The sequence below is a fragment of the Anomaloglossus baeobatrachus genome, chromosome 6 (assembly GCF_048569485.1).
Source record: "Anomaloglossus baeobatrachus isolate aAnoBae1 chromosome 6, aAnoBae1.hap1, whole genome shotgun sequence".
NCBI classification, from domain to species: domain Eukaryota; kingdom Metazoa; phylum Chordata; class Amphibia; order Anura; family Aromobatidae; genus Anomaloglossus; species Anomaloglossus baeobatrachus.
The window spans coordinates 511,186,889-511,207,412 of NC_134358.1; the positions used below are offsets into that span (position 1 = coordinate 511,186,889).

The 20,524-nt window shown below is 42.4% G+C and overlaps 1 protein-coding gene across 1 annotated transcript in view; it reads right to left on the reverse strand.

Annotated features, from left to right (window-relative positions):
* ADARB2 (adenosine deaminase RNA specific B2 (inactive)) overlaps nucleotides 1-20,524 on the reverse strand; it is a 998,136-nt gene that overhangs the window by 577,078 nt on the left and 400,534 nt on the right. The window contains exon 3 of the mRNA XM_075315471.1: nucleotides 16,054-16,089. Within this exon, the coding sequence (XP_075171586.1) occupies nucleotides 16,054-16,089 (36 nt within the window). The remainder of the gene's footprint in view (nucleotides 1-16,053; nucleotides 16,090-20,524) is intronic.

A 20,524-nucleotide genomic window follows, 5' to 3' on the forward strand; every position in this document is an offset into this window, starting at 1 on the left:
ATTTAGAATCCACCACTAGGGATATCTAGGATCAGGTGTCCAGCTTGGCGCATAGTTGAGAAACCTATTTAGGGTGGTAAGGGACCTCATGGACCAGCAGTAGGTTTGGTCAGGGGTCACCATCTCCCCCTTCCCTAGACACAGAGTTCCCCTTCCCTTTCCTTTTGCCATTCACGTGGTACTTCCCCGTACCTAGTATAAGGCGGGCTTTGCACGCTGCGACATCGGTAACAATGTGTTACCGATGCTGCAGCGATAGTCCCGCCCCCGTCGCACGTGCAATATCTAGTGAAAGCTGCCGTAGCGATTATTATCGCTACTGCAGTTTCACACGCACATACCTGCCGTGCGACGTCCCTCTGGCCGGCGACCCGCCTCCTTCCTAAGGGGGCGGGTCGTGCGGCGTCACAGCGACGTCACACGGCAGGCGGCCAATTGAAGTGGAGGGGTGGAGATGAGCAGGATGTAAACATCCCGCCCACCTCCGTCCTTCTCATTGCAGCCGGCGGCAGGTAAGGTGAAGTTCCTCGCTCTTGCGGCCTTACACACAGCGATGTGTGCTGCCGCAGGAGCGAGGAACAACATCGCACCTGTCGCTGCACCGGCATTATGGAAATGTCGGAGGCTGCAGCAATGATACGATAACGACGCTTTTGCGCTCGTTCATCGTATCAAAAAGGATTTGCACGTTGCGATATCGACTGCGACGCCGGATGTGCGTCACTTTCGATTTGACCCCATCGACATCGCACGTGCAATGTCGCAACGTGCAAAGCCGCTCTTACACTTACTGTTCATACAGTAATGAATTCATAGTCTAACTTCTCTTACAGTAAAGAATCACCATCTGTGCTTATGATTAAACGTTCTTTCCTCCAGATGTAGAGGATGCCCTTGTTTGCCCTCATTAGAGGCCTAGGTGTAAAATAATCATTAGAAAGATCTCTGTACTGTCCCTTCATATATTTGTACATTGAAATAAGATGATTGTATGAAGTTGTTTCCATGGACTGTTAGTGAAAAATACAGAAAGACACAGAAGGAAAGAGTGATGTCTGAATAAGCCCTAAATATGCATCATTTCTAGGTCATGAGAATACAAAGTCCTCCCAGAATTGTGCTACCTTTGTTACCTTTACCATTTATTTATTGGTGAACAGTAATTTGCAGCTTTGCAGGTTCCAATGCAAAATCTCCAACATAGCCCCTAACTATCACAGGTATTTTCTCAGAATTATAGCATATGGGCCAAAAAGACTGGTTGGGCACCAAAACTCCAGTGCCCAGATTCTACTGCAACACTTGCAGCCACTATAATTGCTCACAAAATGTGAGCAACGAACTCTAGAATGCAACCAGTGAAACATATAGTATTTTTAAAGGGAATCTGTCAGCAAATTTTTGCTATCTCATCTAAAAGCAGCAATATGTAGGACAAAGGACCCTGATTTCAACGATATATCACTAAAGGTCCAGTCACACTAAACAACTTACCAGCGATCCCAACAACGATAGGGATCGCTGGTAAGTAGCTGGTGAGATGTCACGCTCCAGCGATCCCACCAGCAACCTGACCTGGCAGGGATCGCTGGAGCGTCGCTACACGAGTTGCTGGTGAGCTCACAGGCAACCAGTGACCAGCCCCCAGCGCCGCGTGGAAGATGCTGCGCTTGGTAACTAAGGTAAATATCGGGTAACCAACCCGATATTTACCTTGGTTACCAGCGCACGCAGCTACACGTGCAGAGAACAGGGAGCAGCGCACACTGAGCGCTGGCTCCCTGCTCTCCTAGTTACAGGACACATCGGGTTAATTACCCGATGTGTGCTGCAGCTAAATGTGCACAGAGCAGGGAGCAGCACACACCGGGTTCAGCTGCACAGGGTACATATATAGGGTATAGAGTACAGGGTGCAGCTGCACAGAGCAGGGAGCAGCGCACACCGCTTAGCGCTGGCTCCTTGCTCTCCTAGTTACAGCACACATCGGGTTAATTAACCCGATGTGTCCTGCAGCTAAATGTGCACAGAGCAGGGAGCAGCGCACAATGCTTAGCACTGACTCCCTGCTCTCCTAGCTACAGCACACATCGGGTTAATTAACCCGATGTGTCCTGCAGCTACATGTGCACAGAGCAGGAGCCGGCACTGACAGTGAGAGCGGCGGAGGCTGGTAAAGGTAAATATCGGGTAACCAAGGACAGGGCTTCTTGGTTACCCGATGTTTACTGTGGTTACCAGCCTCCGCAGAAGCCGGCTCCTGCTGCCTGCACATTCAGTTGTTGCTCTCTCGCTGTCACACACAGCGATCTGTGCTTCACAGCGGGACAGCAACAACTAAAAAATGGCCCAGGACATTCAGCAACAACCAACGACCTCACAGCAGGGGCCAGGTTGTTGCTGGATGTCACACACAGCGACATCACTAGCAACATCGCTGCTACGTCACAAAAGTTGTTCGTTAGCAGCGATGTTGCTAGCGTTGTTGCTTAGTGTGACGGGGCCTTTAGTCTACTAGGTAGAGCAGGCGTGACACAATCAGAGTTTTCAGATGTAGCATGTAGCAGAGATCAGAAAGCTAACCCCGCCCACACCACAGCTCTCGGATATACATTGTCTATTGACAGGGAGCTGCTTATCAGAGAAGAGAGTTTGCACAAGGCAGCTAGTCCCAATACGGATAATGTCCTAGTGATAAACCCTTCACTGTAAGTAAACAACAGCACACAGCTTAATAAATGACATCACTGAAATCTGTATTTCAGCCACTATCCCCTGCTATCTTCGGATTACATAGAAAAACCTGCTGACAGATTCCTTTAAGAATTACATCCTATCCAAATCCATCTCGATTTGTAACTACCTGTATCTCTTACAATTCCCAGTTGTCATAGTAACTTTTTGTATAACAGAACATTAAATAGATAGAACGGAGCATAAGAACAGGTGAATCTATAATTAGCAGAGGTGAAACAGTCACACTGACTCATCCGTTACTTCACCCGAGTGTTGGAAACTGCACCTGAGACGGGGGAAGGATTCTTCTTAAACCAGTGAAAAGAAGGAAAAACAGATCAATTCACTAATACCTGACAGTTCATAAATAATGCTGTTCAAGATCTTTGCTTACAGTCATTCTGTAGACATCTTGGTTTAGGAGAAACATCTGTCATCACCGTTCGATAGAAACACAAGTGCACAGCTCGTTTGCTTTCTGATTTCACATGATTTTGGCACAGATTCTGCATATCTTGTACATAATTGGGGTTTCCCCACCTAGCTCACATTCATTGGAAAAGTTCTGCGCAGATTTCAAGCAGTGGAAAAAATCTATTACAGAAATAAGTGGCTTCATTCCATGGAGTAATTCATAGTGTTGATCGAGTAGTTAGCTATTCCTACTGGCTATGCTGTTAGCGAGTATTGTCCGCTACTTGCATATTCATTACGAGTAGCGGGCGCACTGTAAGTCAATGGAAAATACTCGCTAAGTAGCGAGTAACCCGAAAGCCGCACTTTTCGTGCGAGTAGCAAATAGTAATTGATTTACACAAGTGTACTGTCATTTTGACCATCAATGATATAATGATATATCTACACATATATATATATATATATAATTATTTTATATGTGTGTGTATATATTTATATATATATATATATATATATATATATATATATATATATATATATATATATATATATATATATATATATATAGAGATATATATAAAGTATAGACCAAACGTTTGGACACACCTTCACATTCAAAGAGTTTTTTTTATTTTCATGACTCTGAAAATTGTAGATTCACATTGAAGGCATCAAAATTATGAATTAAAACATGTGGAATGAAATACTTAAAGTGTGAAACAACTGAAAATATGTCTTAGATTCTAGGTTCTTCAAAGTAGCCACCTTTTGCTTTGATTACTGCTTTGCACACTCTTGCTATTCTCTTGATGAGCTTCAAGAAGTAGTCACCGGAAATGATTTTCCAACAGTCTTGAAGGAGTTCCCAGAGATGCTTAGCACTTGTTGGCCCTTTTGCCTTCACTCTGCGGGCCAGCTCACCCCAAACCATCTCGATTGGGTTCAGGTCTGGTGACAGGAGGTGGAGGCCAGGTCATCTGGCGTAGCTCCCCATCACTCTTCTTCTTATGCAGGCGTCACACGGTACGATATATCTGGCGATATGTCGTCGGGGTCACGTCGTTAGTGACGCAAATCCGACATCGTCAGAGATATCGTACCGTGTGACACCTATGAACGAGCAGAAATACTAACTTTCTCGTTCATTGTTGACACATCGTTCATTTTCATAATCTCCTTCTGTGCTCCGGTTGTTCGTCGCTCCCGTGGCAGCACACATCGCTCTGTGTGACACCCCAGGAGCAATAAACACAGCTTACCTGCGTCCCATTGGCAATGCGGGAGGAAGGAGGTGGGCGGGATGTTTACGTCCCGCTCATCTCCGCCCCTCCGCTTCTATTGACCGGCCGCTGTGTGACATCGCTGTGACGCCGAACGTCCCTCCCCCTTCAGGAAGAGGATGTTCGCTGCCCACAGCAACGTCGCCCGGGAGGTAAGTACATGTGACGGGGGGTTAACGACTTTGTGCGCCACGGGCAATGGCCCGTGACGCACAAACGACGGGGGCGGGTGTGATCGCTTATGCGATCACGCGATTTATCATCCCGTGTGACGCTCGCATTAGTCAAATAGCCTTTACACAGCCTGGAGGTGTGTTTGGGGTCATTGTCCTGTTGAAAAATATATTATGGTCCAACTAAACGCAAACCGGATGGAATAGCATGCCACTGCAAGATTCTGCGGTAGGCATGCTGGTTCTGTATGCCTTCAATTATGAATAAATCCCCAACAGTGTCAGCAGCAAAGCACCCCCACACTATCATACCTCTTTCTCCATACTTTATGGTTGGAACCAGCCATGTAGAGTCCATCCATTCACCTGTTCTACAAAGACACGGTGGTTGGATCCAAAGATCTCAAATTTGGACTCATCAGACCAAAGCACAGATTTCCACTGGTCTAATGTCCATTTCCTTGTGTTCTTTAGGCCAAACAAGTCTCCTCTGCTTGTTGCCTGTCCTTAGCAGTGATTTCCTAGCAGCTATTTTACCATGAAGGCCTGCTGCACAAAGTCTCCTCTTTACAATTGTTCTAGAGATGAGAAGGTGTGTCCAAACTTTTGGTCTGTTCTGTACATTTACGCAAAAATACTGCCAAGTTTTAAAATGTTGCAATGTATATATCATATGAAAATATCTTGAAACTCAAACCCCTTCTCATGATTGCAAACAATAAATAAAAAATAGACAAATACATGTAAAAGAGTCTTTCAAAAATTTGCTAATTATAAAAGGAAACTGGGGAAAATAAAAAAATGAGCTAAAACATTAAAAACAAATAAAAAATGGCACAATTGCAATAATAAATTGTGCCCATAGTCCATAAAAATCACAGATATGTGAACCGCACCAAACTTTAACGGGAACTAGTCCTATCTGTGAACAACACGGACAGAACACGTAAATAAAAAAGGACATCTAAATGAGGTCTAAAGGGTGCTTTACACACGGCAACCGATATATCGTCGGGGTCACGTCGTTAGTGACGCACATCCGGTGCCATTTGCGACATTGCAGCGTGTGACACCAAGGAGCGACGATCAACGAGCGCAAAAAACGAGAAAAATCGTTGATCGTTGACACATCGCTCCTTTTCCAAATATCGTTGCTGCTGCAGGTACGATGTTGTTCGTCATTCCTGAGGCAGCACACATCGCTGTGTGTGACACCTCAGGAACGACGAACATCTCCCTACCTGCGGCCGCCGGCAATGAGGAAGGAAGGAGGTGGCCAGCATGTTCCGGCCGCTCATCTCCGCCCCTCCTCTGCTATTGGGTGGCTGCTTAGGGACGCTGCAGTGACGTCGCTATGACACCAAACGCACCTCCCCCTTGAAGGAGGGATTGTTCGGCGGTCACAGCAACGTCGCTGCAAAGGTATGTGCGTGTGACGCTGCCGTAGCGATAATGTTCGCTACGGCAGCGATCACCAAATGTCGCACGAACGAATGGGGCAGGTGCTATCACGCATGACATCGCTAGCTATCGCTAGCGATGTCGGAGCGTGTAAAGCACCCTTAAGGCCGGGTTCAGATGAGCATTTGTAGAATCCTCCATTTTTCATTAAAAATCAACTGATTTTTCATTCATGTTTTTTTATCTTGTCCGTACATCCATTTCGTGTTTATGCATATTACATCCATATGGCATCCGTTTTATAAATTAGCAAGTTAAAAAATATTTAAAAGGTCAAATATAGTTTTTTGTGTTAAATATTGCACTGGGTCTATAAAAAAACCCAGATAAAATACAGATTGTGTCAGTATGACCAGCACCCCATTCAGTTTAATTGACAAGTCTAATCCAAAAAATGGAGCGGAGTGGTGCATGCTTTAATATTTTACCCCATTTACTTTCATTGGTCTTTGTGTAGTCCATATAATAATAATAATAATAATAATAATAATAATCTTTATTTCTATAGCGCCAACATATTCCGCAGCGCTTTACAATTCAGGAGGCTCATATACATATACATATCATATACATAAACATATACAAACAAGTAACAATTATAGAAGATACAATATTTAAAAGGAAATATGGCAACCCTGCTCGTGAGAGCTTACAATCTACAATGAGATGGGGGGAGGGGCAAGGTACAAGTGCTTATTTACAATGACAATCCAGCCATATCATGGGGGATAGATAATGGCTTCTTGGACCAGTTGGCTAGAGCCGTGAGATGCATTTGGGTGCCATGGAGTTTGACGTGGGGTTATGTTCTGAGAAGTTGTAGAGGGATTAGGTGAAATTAGTTTGGCTAGGGAGTGTGATAGGCCGCCCTAAAAAGATGCGTTTTTATATCCATAAGGACAACACATGGACATAAAATACACTCGACTGACTGAGCCGTAACTGCAATTAGTATGGAGCAATCTGAGTAGGATAGATTGTGGAAATAAATACTCAGCATCTTAATGTCTACATGAAAGTGGTGTATCACCAGAATTTTGTAGAAACCGGTTAAAATGTTCTACTTTTTATTTAGGGTATGTAAAGCTAGTTGGTTGCATACATTGAATTCATTAACACTAGAAGTCCCAGAAATTTCGAGCTCCCCCTGAAGTCCCGAAAGAGGGTCAAATGCCCCTTAGGGGTACTTTGCACGCTGCGACATCGCTAGGCCAATAGAAGCGGAAGCGGAGGGGCGGAGATGAGCGGGATGTAAACATCCCGCCCACCTCCTTCCTTCCGCATTGCCGGTGGACGCAGGTAAGGAGATGTTTGTCGCTCCTGCGGCTTCACACACAGCAATGTGTGGAGCTGCAGGAATGACAAACAACATTGTAACTGCGGACGCACCGACATTATGAAAATGAACGACGTGACACAGATCACCGATTTTTGACTATTTCACACTCGTTCATCTTCTCTCCTAGGCTTTACACGTTGCGATGTCGTTACCGGCGCCGGATGTAAGACACTTTCGATTTGACCCCGACGATATCGCAGTAGCGATGTTGCAACGTGCAAAGTATCCCTTAGTCCAAACTGAATAGAACTAACTAGAAACTAAATGGCTAAACTCAATAGAAAACAACAACCTCCTGTGGTGCGACAGTAATGGCCTTAATTACAGAACAAAAGACGGTGATTATAGGATTTTAGCTAAAATCCTTCAGGTCATTCGACCGGTCTCTGGGTTCCAAAGGTAGAAATGTTAAATGACCCCTCTCTGGGACTTCTAGTGTTAAAAAGCCTAGACAAATTCAAACTACAAGGCTAGGTAATAACTGACTACACATACCCATCCATTCTATGATTCCTCTATTGCATGTATGATCTTTTCAGAAGAGCCACGAGTGGTTATCCAGTTTGACACACTTCCCTACAGTCCTGACTAGAGCTGATTGAATCGATTCAAAGAAAATTGAATTCAAGTTGAACTTCTTAAGATCTGCAGGTCCCATAGAACTCGAACAATGTGTGATTCAAAGAAAAATGGCCATCTCCAATTTACACTCGTTGAAAGATTGTATCAGGCAATTGACTGTATGAACTTCTTTATAATACCTTCCAGCTGCATGGGATTACTCTAGTCTTTATCTCTCTGTCTCTCTTGTTTCCTGCTGCTGAACTCTCTGCTGAACTTTCTCACCTCATTCCAGTGTTTCCTGCTGCTGAACTCTCTCAGTCTCTGCGGTCTTGTGTTCCCTGCTGCTGAACTCTATCTCCCAAGTCTTGTGTTCTAGGCTGCTGAACTCACTCTGCCCAGGCTCATGTTGCCTTCTGCTGAACTCTCTCTCCCCATACTTATGTGCCCTGTGACTGAACTCTCTCTCCATACCCATGTTTTCTGCTTCTGAACTCTCTCTCCCCATACTTGTGTTCACTGCTGCTGAACTCTCTCTGTATTCTTGAGTGTTGTGTTCCCTTCTGGTGAACTCTCTCTGCCCAGTCTCATGTTCCCGTCTGCTGAACTTTGTCTCCCCATATTCATGTTTCCAGCTGCTGAACTCTCTCTGCCCATTCTCATGTTCCTGGCTGCTGAGCTTTCTCCCCCAATTCTAGTGTTCCCTGCTGCCAAACTCTTTTTGCCTCCAAGACCTCATGTTCCCTGCTGCTGAACTTTCTCTCCCCAGTCTCCTGTTCCCTTATGCTGAACTCTGTATTGCCAGTCTCATGTTACCTGCTACTGAACGCTCTCTTCCCATACTCATGTTTCTTGCTGCTGAACTCTCTCTCTTCCATCTCATGCTCCCTGCTGCTAAACTCTCTCCCCAGTCTAATGTTTCCTGCTGCTAAACTCTCTCTCCCCATACTCATGTTTTTGGCTGCTGAACTCTATCTCCCCATACAGTGTTCCGTGCTGCTGCTGAACTCTCTCTCTTCCCATACTCGTGTTCCCTGTTGCTGAACTCTTTTTGTACCCTCAGTTTTGTATTCTCTGGTGCTGAACACCTTCCAAGCATTTGCAATCGCTGCTCAGATCACCTAGCAAAGCCCAATTCTATGTAATGTACAGCAATGGACAAAGGGGTCACACGTCATTATAGAGCTACATAACTACAGTTGACTATCCTGAGCCAAACATGTGCCAGTCTCTTTCACAGTTTACTTCAAAATTACACAGACCCTTTAAACACTTTAAAAAGCAACGTATTAGCCACATAATTACACTACAATTGGAATACCTGCAAATCACTGCAAATATTTATTCATTATCTCTTTCTAACTACTAGTAAATCAAAGAGAGCCTCAGGAAAGAGTTCACTTATGGCTAACCACCGACTGGTAAATTGGGGCTGCAATGCATTGTGCAAACAATCTTATCAGTTTATTCACTAAAGGTTTTTGTATTTTAGCAAATTGGAATCTTTGTGGTATAATAAATCAGCATTAATAATGTAAATGGGCAGAATATATGGGACAGCTGGTCTGTACCTGGCATCGATATTGAATATATGAATGTGAGGACTGTAGTCCATCCGTATGATGTAATTTGCATTCAATATGTGTTGGACGTTCGTGTACCCATCACCAAGCTTCAGCAGGGTAACTCCTAATTACCGTAAATATTGGCGTCAGGGCTTGAGTTATAGCAATAATATGGTCCAGATGATCTTAATTCCCATTTCAGAGTATTCTGCATGTTTAAAGCACAAGGTCACCCTTCCAATAATTTGCCACATGCAAATAAGCATAGACCATAAAGCAGGGACATTTTTGTATTCAGAAGGCAATTTGTTATGTGTTTTGTGGCTTTATGCTGAATTTTGCTGGTTGCTAAATGACCTGTCGTCCTGTCCAAATGTGCCTGCAGTTGCCTGCGCAGTGACAAATTACTTGTATTTATTGCTCTTTATAATGAGCATTATTCTCCTCTAGGGAAGGGAGGGCTCTCTTTAAATGTTTGCAACAAGTCACAAAGGTTTGCTAGACATTGGTGATATATGTCAAGTCATCAGCAAGAGAATTGCCTTAGGCACTATAGAAAATTGCTACAAATATAAAATACACATGCTGCAACATATGAAATGCTCATGATAAACACCGTAAGCATAAATCACACACACAGACAGTACGCACGTGCCCAACAGGAGCACCCATTCTATTCCCAAATAGGTTTATATCACATCCATTTAGAAAAGAAAGGGTTTATCAATCCACTCAATGTTTTTTTTTTGTATAATAGATAAATTGAGTTGAATGTTACAAACATAACTTACCATATATATAACAATTATTTTTCTGGCCAATTTCCAAATTTTGAGTAAAGGGGGTGTTACACGCAGCGATATCGTTTGCGATATCACTAGCGAGCGTACCCGCCCCCGTCATTTGTGCATCACGGGCAAATTGCTGCCCGTGGCGCACAAAATCATTAAGAGCCGTCACACATACCTGCCTAGCGATGTCGCTGTGTCCGGAGAACCGCCTCCTTTCTAACGGGGCGGTTCATTCGGCGTCACTAAGCGGCCGCCCAATAGAAGCGGAAGGGTGGAGATGAGCAAGACGTAACATCCCGCCCACCTCCTTCCTTCCTCATTGCCGGCGGCTGCAGGTAAGCTGTACTTCGTCGTTCCCGAGGTGTCACATGTAGCGATGTGTGCTGCCTCGGGAACGACGAACAACCTGCGTCCTCAACGATCAACGATTTTTTTGAAAAGGAACGACGTGTCAACGATGGACGATAAGGTGAGTATTTTCCATTGTTAACGGTCGTTCCTTGCTGTCACACGCAACGACGTCGCTAACGATGCCGGATGTGCGTCACGGAATCCGTGACCCCGGCAATATATCGTTAGATACGTCGCTGCGTGTGACGGGGCCTTAAAGGGGTTTCCTAATGCCCTAATGGAACAGAAGTCAGTGGCAGTCACATAAGTAATACAAGTCCTTTATTGAATCATCATAAAAGCAAATGCCACAGTGGAGTAGCGGGTGAAGGAAGAGAACAGATGTGAAAAATGAGACAATGGCCAATGTGCCCTTCTACGGGTTCCAAATGAGGCGCACAGGATTATGAACACGAATGGTGGGTGGCCACGTTTGTTATAAGGATAGTGTTGTTACTGTTTTTATAGCTTGGATTTATATAATTTCCACTCTGAACCTGTCGTGTAGATACATGCACTTAACCTATGTTATATAAAACCATATGTACATGTATTCCAATATAGCTCACCAAAATGTTTGAGGGTGCCATGGCAAGATGCCATCTCTGGGACCTGCATGCATACACACTCATGCCAATATGTTTGACCAGCCACAGCATTACATAATTCCATGTGTGTTCACATATGTGCATTTCTTTATTCATCCCATTATTATGTATTTGGCTATTCACTGATTTGTCCATAGCCATAGCTTTCTTCGCCAAATCAGATTGTATAGCTGTAAGGACCGAAACGCAAATGTAGGAATACATGTAAAAGCGATATAATATATGCTTGTATCATCACACAGAAAGAATTTATATATAACCGGTATAGCAGCTAATGTTGGTCATCGTACGATTCAACAGTATGTGTGACTTGTGTGGATTGATATTTTTATCTATATGTCTGTACACACATATGTGTCATTTTATTTATTCATATTTACTTATCTATATTAAGACAACATCATGCCTTGCGTGGATTGATATCTACTCTATATGTCTGTAATCCTTTACTAATTGGTCTCCCTGTTTCTAAACTCTCCCCTCGTCAATCCATTCTGAATGCTGCAGCTAGGATCAATTTCCTCTGCAACCGCTTCACTGATGCCTCTACTCTGTGCCAGTCATTGCACTGGTTGCCTATCTGCTACAGAATCCAACATAAACTTATCACTCTCACTCACAAAGCTCTCCACGGTTCTGCACCGTCCTACATCACCTCCCTCATCTCTATCTATCACCCCACCCGTGCCCTCCGCTCTGCTAATGACCTAAAACTGACATCCTCAACAATTTGAACCTCCCACTCCCAACTTCAAGATTTCTCACGAGCTGCACCTATGCTCTGGAACACACTACCAATAACAATCTGATTAATTCCCAATATCCACACCTTTAAGTAGGCACTAAAAATGCATTTCTTTAGACTAGCCGATCACCTCACTGCCCTGATCTAATCTAGACCCGTTCTGCCCTCATAACAAAAAATGTACTTCCAATTCTTGTCCCCTGTATCGCCTGGTACCTTCCTCTCCATGTAGATTTTTACACTCTATACCTGTATAAATTCTGGCTGGTGACCGGTCCACCCAGCTGGTTTTGAATCCCCTATTAAATTGATGGATGGACCATATATAACAAGCTTTTCTGCCCCCACCCACCTTTTGTGCCCCCCCTATTCCCTCATAGACTGTAAGCTTACGAGCAGGGCCCTCACTCCTCCTGGTATCTTAATGTTGTTACTTTGTATTGTCTCATATTGTCTGTACATGTCCCCTCTGAATTGTAAAGCGCTGTGGAATATGTTGGTGCTATGGAAATAAAAATGATTATTATTATTATTATTATTATTATGGGTCAACTCTATTTACTTATCTTTATGATGACTTGCTATAGGTTGCTGCATGCATATGCATGGTGGCATATTAATTGCTGTATAGTCATGGTTGTGTATTTGTAAATGCCATACATTGATAAATCATTGGCCAACAATATATAGATGAATTTGATCTATGCACATCTAAACAACAAATTGTGACCGACACCTGCATAACATTGTCAGTTTTTCTGATTTTTCTCTTTATATTTTTGAGTAAAATGTAAATTGTTCTTTTATTCTAGAAACTACTGACAACGTCTTCGAATTTCCAAGCAATAAAGTTTGTATTTATTTTCTGTAAACGAGAAATGGTCAAAATAACAAAAATGCATTGCAGACCTCAAATAATGCAAAGAAAACAAGTTCATAATCATTTAGGAACAACAATACTAATAATGTTTTATCTCAGGAAGAGTTCAGAAATCAATATTTTGCGGAATAACTATGATTTTAATCACAGCTTTCATGTGTCTTGGCATGCTTTCCACCAGTCTTTCACACTGCTTTTGGATGACCTTATGCCACGCCTGGCGCCAAAATTTAAGCATTTCTTTGTTTGATGGCTTGTGACTATCTATCTTCCTCTTAATTACATTCCAGAAGTTATCAATGGGGTTCAGGTCTGGAGATTGGGCCGGCCATGACAGGGTTTCGATGTGGTGGTCTTCATCCACACATTGATTGACCTAGCTGTGTGGCATGGCACACTGTCTTGCTAGCAAAAACCTGTCCACAGAGTTGAGGAACATTGCCTGAGCAGAAGGAAGCCACTGTTTTTCCAGGATAACCTTGTATGCGGCTTGATTCATACATCCTTCGCAAAGTTTAATCTGCCCAATTTCTAGAGTAAGGTAATCTTCTCTGATAAGTCTAATTTTCAGCTGATTACCACCCCTCTTTGGCTTAGGGACTCGCTCCAAGACCTGGAACCGTACCTGTGATTCTGTGTGTCTTGCTTGCTGGAAATGAAATGGTATTAGGAGCCAGATTTTTTTTACATTTAATGGTCGATTTGTGGCTGGCGATGTGGTCTCTCACATGTTGGGTGGTCTCCCCAACATATAAGAGACCGCACGGGCATATGATTACATAGATCACAAAGTTGGAATCATAAGTAAAAAATTCCTTGTTCGGGTAAGATTTTCCTGACCTTAGATGGCTCACTGAGCTCCCTTTTGAGATCACATTAGAACACACCACACACCCCAAACATAGGAAGGTGCCCGCTTGTTTTGTGCCCAGATATGTCTGTGATGGATTTTTCTTCATCGTTCCTATGTCTGCCCTAATCAATTTGTCCCTGCAACTGAACTGCGCCATATGCCAGAAGTATATGTTATTATCTGCACTGGCGGACACAGACAGAAGAGGCCCCTGTACAAGAACTGTAGTTGGTCACTTTGCAGCCCAATAACTCAGCATAATGCACAAATATACGTACTTTAGCGGTGAAAATGGGCCCTCTTACCTCTTTGGCTCCTGTGCGGCTGCACAGGTTACACCAATAATAAGTCTGCCCCTAATTTTCGGCCTATACAGGGAAAGTCGGGGGCTTAGATACAGGTCAATGGACTGTGGTAATAGAGAATTTAAAGGTGCTGGCTTTAGTTTCTATTGGGAAAACCTTAAGCAAAGTTTTCTTTTAGATGGTGAAGGATACAAATTGTCCAAGACTGACCAGCATATTGCTTCTGTATATATCACTTCTGCAAATCTAAAGACGTAGATCTGCCTGATTGACACACAATGTGTGAATATATGACAATATGGTTTTTTTTCTGAAACTCTAAATGTTATTTTGTCTTCGTTTGTCATGGCTGGAATAAGATGAAAATTGGAAAATCAAAATTCTGCTCAAGAACAAGCTTTTGGTACATTAGTAGAAAATGAATTAATCATGATTAATGTTATTACAATGAACACCAAATGAATCCGTAATGACTGGGCACCTGTTTTAAAATGTGTTCATTTTTCTAAGTCTTTCAAGTTGCTAATGACATTTATGTCTTGATTCCTAATGGAATAGACACACAGCAAAGACGCCTACAATCCAAAGTCAATAAGAAACTGCTTAGAAGCAACGCCTGGCATAAGGACTATTGTAACCTACCATGAAACCTATAGGTGCAAGATCTGAAAATACAGAAGAAATTTTGTGAAACGGTCTTAGGTATCAAAATACCACAATAATGAAGCAAATATAGTATACAAGGCATTTGTTTAACACACTTGTGTGCAGTGAATGGAGAGATAGTCAGACAAGCCGAGGTCAGGAGCCAGGAGGTAATGACAGGACACTGGGAACAGACAGAGATGAGGTCAACATACAAGCTGAGGGTCAGGATTCCGGGAGGGTACTTACAGGATACAGGGAGAGAGGCAGAGAAGAGTCAACAACAGTCCAGAGACAAGAACCAAGATAAGATCACTAAACACTATGGGAGCTGAGAGCACTACTGTAACGAGGAAGTACGACTGGAGACGTTCCGGGCGAGCATACTCCCTAATGAAACAGAGCAATCACCCAGAACAAGAAGCATCTGCACAGGCTCCTCCCAGGACCAGCATACAACTCAGAGTAGAGAGACAACCCATCCATAGGTGTTTAAGATAAACAGCAGAGCCCCAACCTGCAGAAGTACCGACTCTGCAGGAGAGCAAGGCAGAACATAAACACAAAATGCTCTGTGCATCAGAACCGTGACAGTCTGCCATATTTATCTACGACCTACAGATGAATCAGTCGTCAACAATGGTGGTAGGGTAAGGCATCTACCCAATTTGTGTAGCACTCTACTCCTTCAAGATGAATGCAAACGGCTTGAGTACACTTGTAATGGATTATGGCAGCTTATACATCTACATTACCACAAGCTGATTCTCATAATAATTCCCCCCCAAAAAATGGAACCTTGGCTAAATAATCACCATATCGTCGTGACCAGATGCAAACTGTATGTCCAATTAGATTTTCTGATTTTGGATATATTTTTCCACTAAACAATTAGGTACTAAACGATGAGATGTAGGAAAGTACGGTAAATAATTGGCACATTGATTCACCCATTGTATTCCGTATAATGCAAAATCTGTCAATTTGTATCTTTGGAATTTTTTGCAGAAAGTAAACACAACCATGGTGCCTAAAAAAAAAAATAATCTGCACATATGAGATCATAAAAAATATTGTTTTTTTAATTACCATGGTGAATAAAGCCCTCACAAAATATCAGTTATCTATGTAGAATTTTTTTTTTACATCAATAATTTTCCTTGCATATAGCCATTAAATGAAAAAAACATTATTGTAGGAAGTGGACAAAAAACAAGAATAGGGCAAATTCAATTAATTAATGATAAAGCATGAATGGTCCCAAATTAAATGTTAGACAACACATGCAAAGGAGAAAAACTTACCCTTTTGCGTACAACTTCCATTTTCATTTCTGTATCCTGTAACAAAATAAAAAATCCATTATAAATAAAAAATAAATATTTAAATAGGAAATTGCATTAATATGATGGGTCCTAAGCAGGAGATAAATAGCATACAGTAGACTGCTGCATCAGTAAATACCTACTTTTAATAATGGCAACCTATTGTCCACAATTTATTATTTTTAATCTTAAGATTTCAGAAATATGAGCCTTTTTTAAATACTAATATTTAGGATATTTACCAAGAGGAAATTTCTTATAGGGTAAATAATTTGGAGGAGCCTAATAACATGACCCCAAGGAATCCTGTGAACAATGGCCCCCTTGGTAAAGACTTTGGAATAAAAAGTAGTGATGAATGACCATGCTCACCACTTAATGCATTGGGGTGCTCGGGTACTTTCGATGCTGAGTTGAGTATCGCAGGGGCTCGGATGTGTCGTCTGTGTAGCAAGAACACAAAAGGCCGGCTTCCTTCACTGAATGATGGGAGCCGGAAACCCAGTGCGAGCCATTTGCATTGTATGAATGGCGCTCCACGGGGAGGAAAAGAATGTTTTTGGATGTAGTGTATCAAGAAAAAAAAAGTGAAAAAAAACCAACACCCTCCCTCCCGGCTGAAATACTAGCTGTATGTGGCGGACAGCCAAGCTGCCCAATCATTGACTTTCATTATACCCGTTACACAAGTTGAGCCCCTTCAGAGCATCTGATCAGCTTGACACGAGTAACGAGCACGAGCATTTTAGTGCTCTCCCATCACTAAATAAAAGGCCTATTTATCTTGAACTCTATGGCAGGTAAAAAAAAAACCACAAAAAAATTGCATGCTCTTTGGAGCAGCGGGAATAACATGAAAGCAAAAACTATCCACTTTTGACTTGGTGATAGGTCTTCTTTACGGCAAGAGTAGTCAGCCGTGTTGGCAGTCTGAGCACAATCTGACAAAACATTGGATCTCATTTGGACCAATGTTATTTTATAAAATATAAATCCAGCGCAATCACATGGAATATTAAAAAGTTATCTTCTTTATTGATAGATTTTCATAAAATCCAAAAGGTACATGCAGCATAAAAATAAAGTATGCCCAGGTCAGAGCGACGCGTTTCAACAAACTGTCTTAATCATGGTCTGACTATGGCCATGATTAAGACAGTTTGTTGAAACGCGTCGCTCTGACCTGGGCATACTTTATTTTTATGCTGCATGTACCTTTTGGATTTTATGAAAATCTATCAATAAAGAAGATAACTTTTTAATATTCCATGTGATTGCGCTGGATTTATATTTTATATCTATTTGGAGACTTCTGACCATCCGTGCGCTGATCATCCACAACAGGACGATTATGGGACTGCAGCAGGCTTGGTGAGCTGATATTACCTATTAATGTTATTTTATGGGGCCACTCACATGTCAGAATTTTTACAGAGTCTGTCAGAGAAAGAAAATTGCTGAATGTGTGAGTTTGATCTGTTTAGCAGATCGTACTAGGCAATGCAAGTCAATGAGTGCGCGGAAATCATCGGACTGCACTCGGATGACATCTGAGTGCAGTTTGATTTTCACAGACTGACAGTATAGAGAAGGTTTTTTCTCCATCTTGTTCTCATCTGAGAGAATTGGAGCATACTACGCTGACATTTGGCTCAAACTCTGATCAGAGTTTGGTTTAGAGCAGGGGTGGGCAATTCATTTTCCCATGGGGCCGCATGAGAAATTGGGATGGTTTTAGAGGGCCGGACTAATATAATTAACTTGGTTCTACATATATATATATATATATATATATATATATATATAAAAAATATATATATATACATATAAAATATATATATACACAGACGCGCATGTATACTGTGCGTGTATAATATATATATACACATACACACAATGTATACATACACACACAATCCCCATATACTACACTACACCCACCACATACTACACCTGTAATATACATCACTATACACTACACCTGTAATAAACTACACCTCTATATACTATACCACTATATACTACATCACTACACCCCTATATACACCTGTAATATGCTACATCACTATATACTACACCTGTAATTAACTGCAGCACATCACTAAATACTACACCTGTGATAACCTACATCACTACACCCCTATATACTACACTTGTATTATACTACACCCCTATTTACTACACCTGTATTATACTACACTCCTATATACTACACCTGTATTATACTACACTCCTATATACTACACCTGTATTATACTACACCCCTATATACTACACCTGTATTATACTACACCCCTATATACTACACCTGTATTATACTACACCACTACACCCCTATAAACACCTGTATTATACTACACCACTACACCCCATATACACCTGTAATATACTACACCACTACACCCCTATATACACCTGTAATATACTACACCCCTATATACACCTGTATTATACTACACTCCTATTTACTACACCTGTATTATACTACACCACTACACCCCTATAAACACCTGTATTATACTACACCACTACACCCCTATATACACCTGTATTATACTACACCACTACACCCCTATATACACCTGTATTATACTACACCACTACACCCCTATATACACCTGTAATATACTACACCACTACACCCCATATACACCTGTAATATACTACACCACTACACCCCTATATACACCTGTAATATACTACACCCCTTTATACACCTGTATTATACTACACCCCTATATACACCTGAATAATACAGGTGTATATAGGGGTGTAGTGGTGTAGTATAATACAGGTGTATATAGGGGTGTAGTATATTACAGGTGTATATAGGGGTGTAGTGGTGTAGTATAATACAGGTGTATATAGGGGTGTAATATTATACTACACTCCTATACACACCTGTATTATACTACACCACTACACACCTATAAAACTACACCACTCCACCCCCCCATATACCACACCTGTAAAACTACATTCCCATATACTAAACCACTACACCCCAAATATTTGTCAAAAGTTACCCCTCTCCCCCAGACCCCCGCCCGCCCGCCCCCATTGTCCCCACAGGTTACTAGTAACCACTCACCTCTCTTCTTATCGTTCCCGTCCTCAGACACCTCCGTACGAGCCCCCCGCTGAGCTGCTTCTCCTTCACATGGCCAGGCTGCGCCGACGCTGTATTCCTAGGAGCCCCCGCCGCTGCCTCTCTCCATACGGCCCCGGCTGCTGCAGCTTCTCCTGCCGGGCAGGAACTTTTCAAATGACACGCGCCGTACTGACGATATCAGGGCGCGTGTGTGTCACAGAGAAAAGTGTCGGGCAAGGAACAGAGGAGAGATTCCTGCGTTCCGCTGCCTACACTGTGCGGAGCTTCAGGATCTGTCCTCGGTTTCCTGCCCGACACGCAGCGTCTGATGAGGGTCAAGGCCGGCTCCAGGTTTTTGTGGGCCCCGGGCGGAAGAGTCCCAGTGGGCCCCATCCACACGCAGACACACACATACGTACACAAACATATACATATTTAAAGACAAACTCACAAAAATACATATAGAACTGACACATCTATACAGCCATATACACTGACATACATAGATACACATTATACATGCCTACAGACACACAGCTCTAATGCATACATACAGACACACATAGCTCTGCTACAGACACACATAGCTCTGCTACAGACACACATAGCTCTGCTACAGACACACATAGCTCTGCTACATACATACACACATAGCTCTGCTACAGACATACAGACATAGCTCTGCTACATACATACACACATAGCTCTGCTACAGACACACATAGCTCTGCTACATACATACACACATAGCTCTGCTACAGACATACAGACATAGCTCTGCTACATACACACATAGCTCTGCTACAGACACACATAGTTCTGCTACATACATACATAGTTCTGCTACATACAAACACGCATAGCTCTGCTACATACAGACACACATAGCTCTGCTACATAAAGACACACATAGCTCTGCTACATAAAGACACACATAGCTCTGCTACATAAAGACACACATAGCTCTGCTACAGACACACATAGTTCTGCTACATACATACATAGTTCTGCTACATACAAACACACATAGCTCTGCTACATACAGACACACATAGCTCTGCTACATAAAGACACACATAGCTCTGCTACATACAGACACACATAGCTCTGCTACATACAGACACACATAGCTCTGCTACATACAGACACACATAGCTCTGCTACATATATACATACAGACACACATAGCTCTGCTACATATATACATACAGACACATAGCTCTGCTACATATATACATACAGACACACATAGCTCTGCTACATATATACATACAGACACACATAGCTCTGCTACATATATACATACAGACACACAGCTCTGCTACATACACACATAGCTCTCCTACATAAATACATACA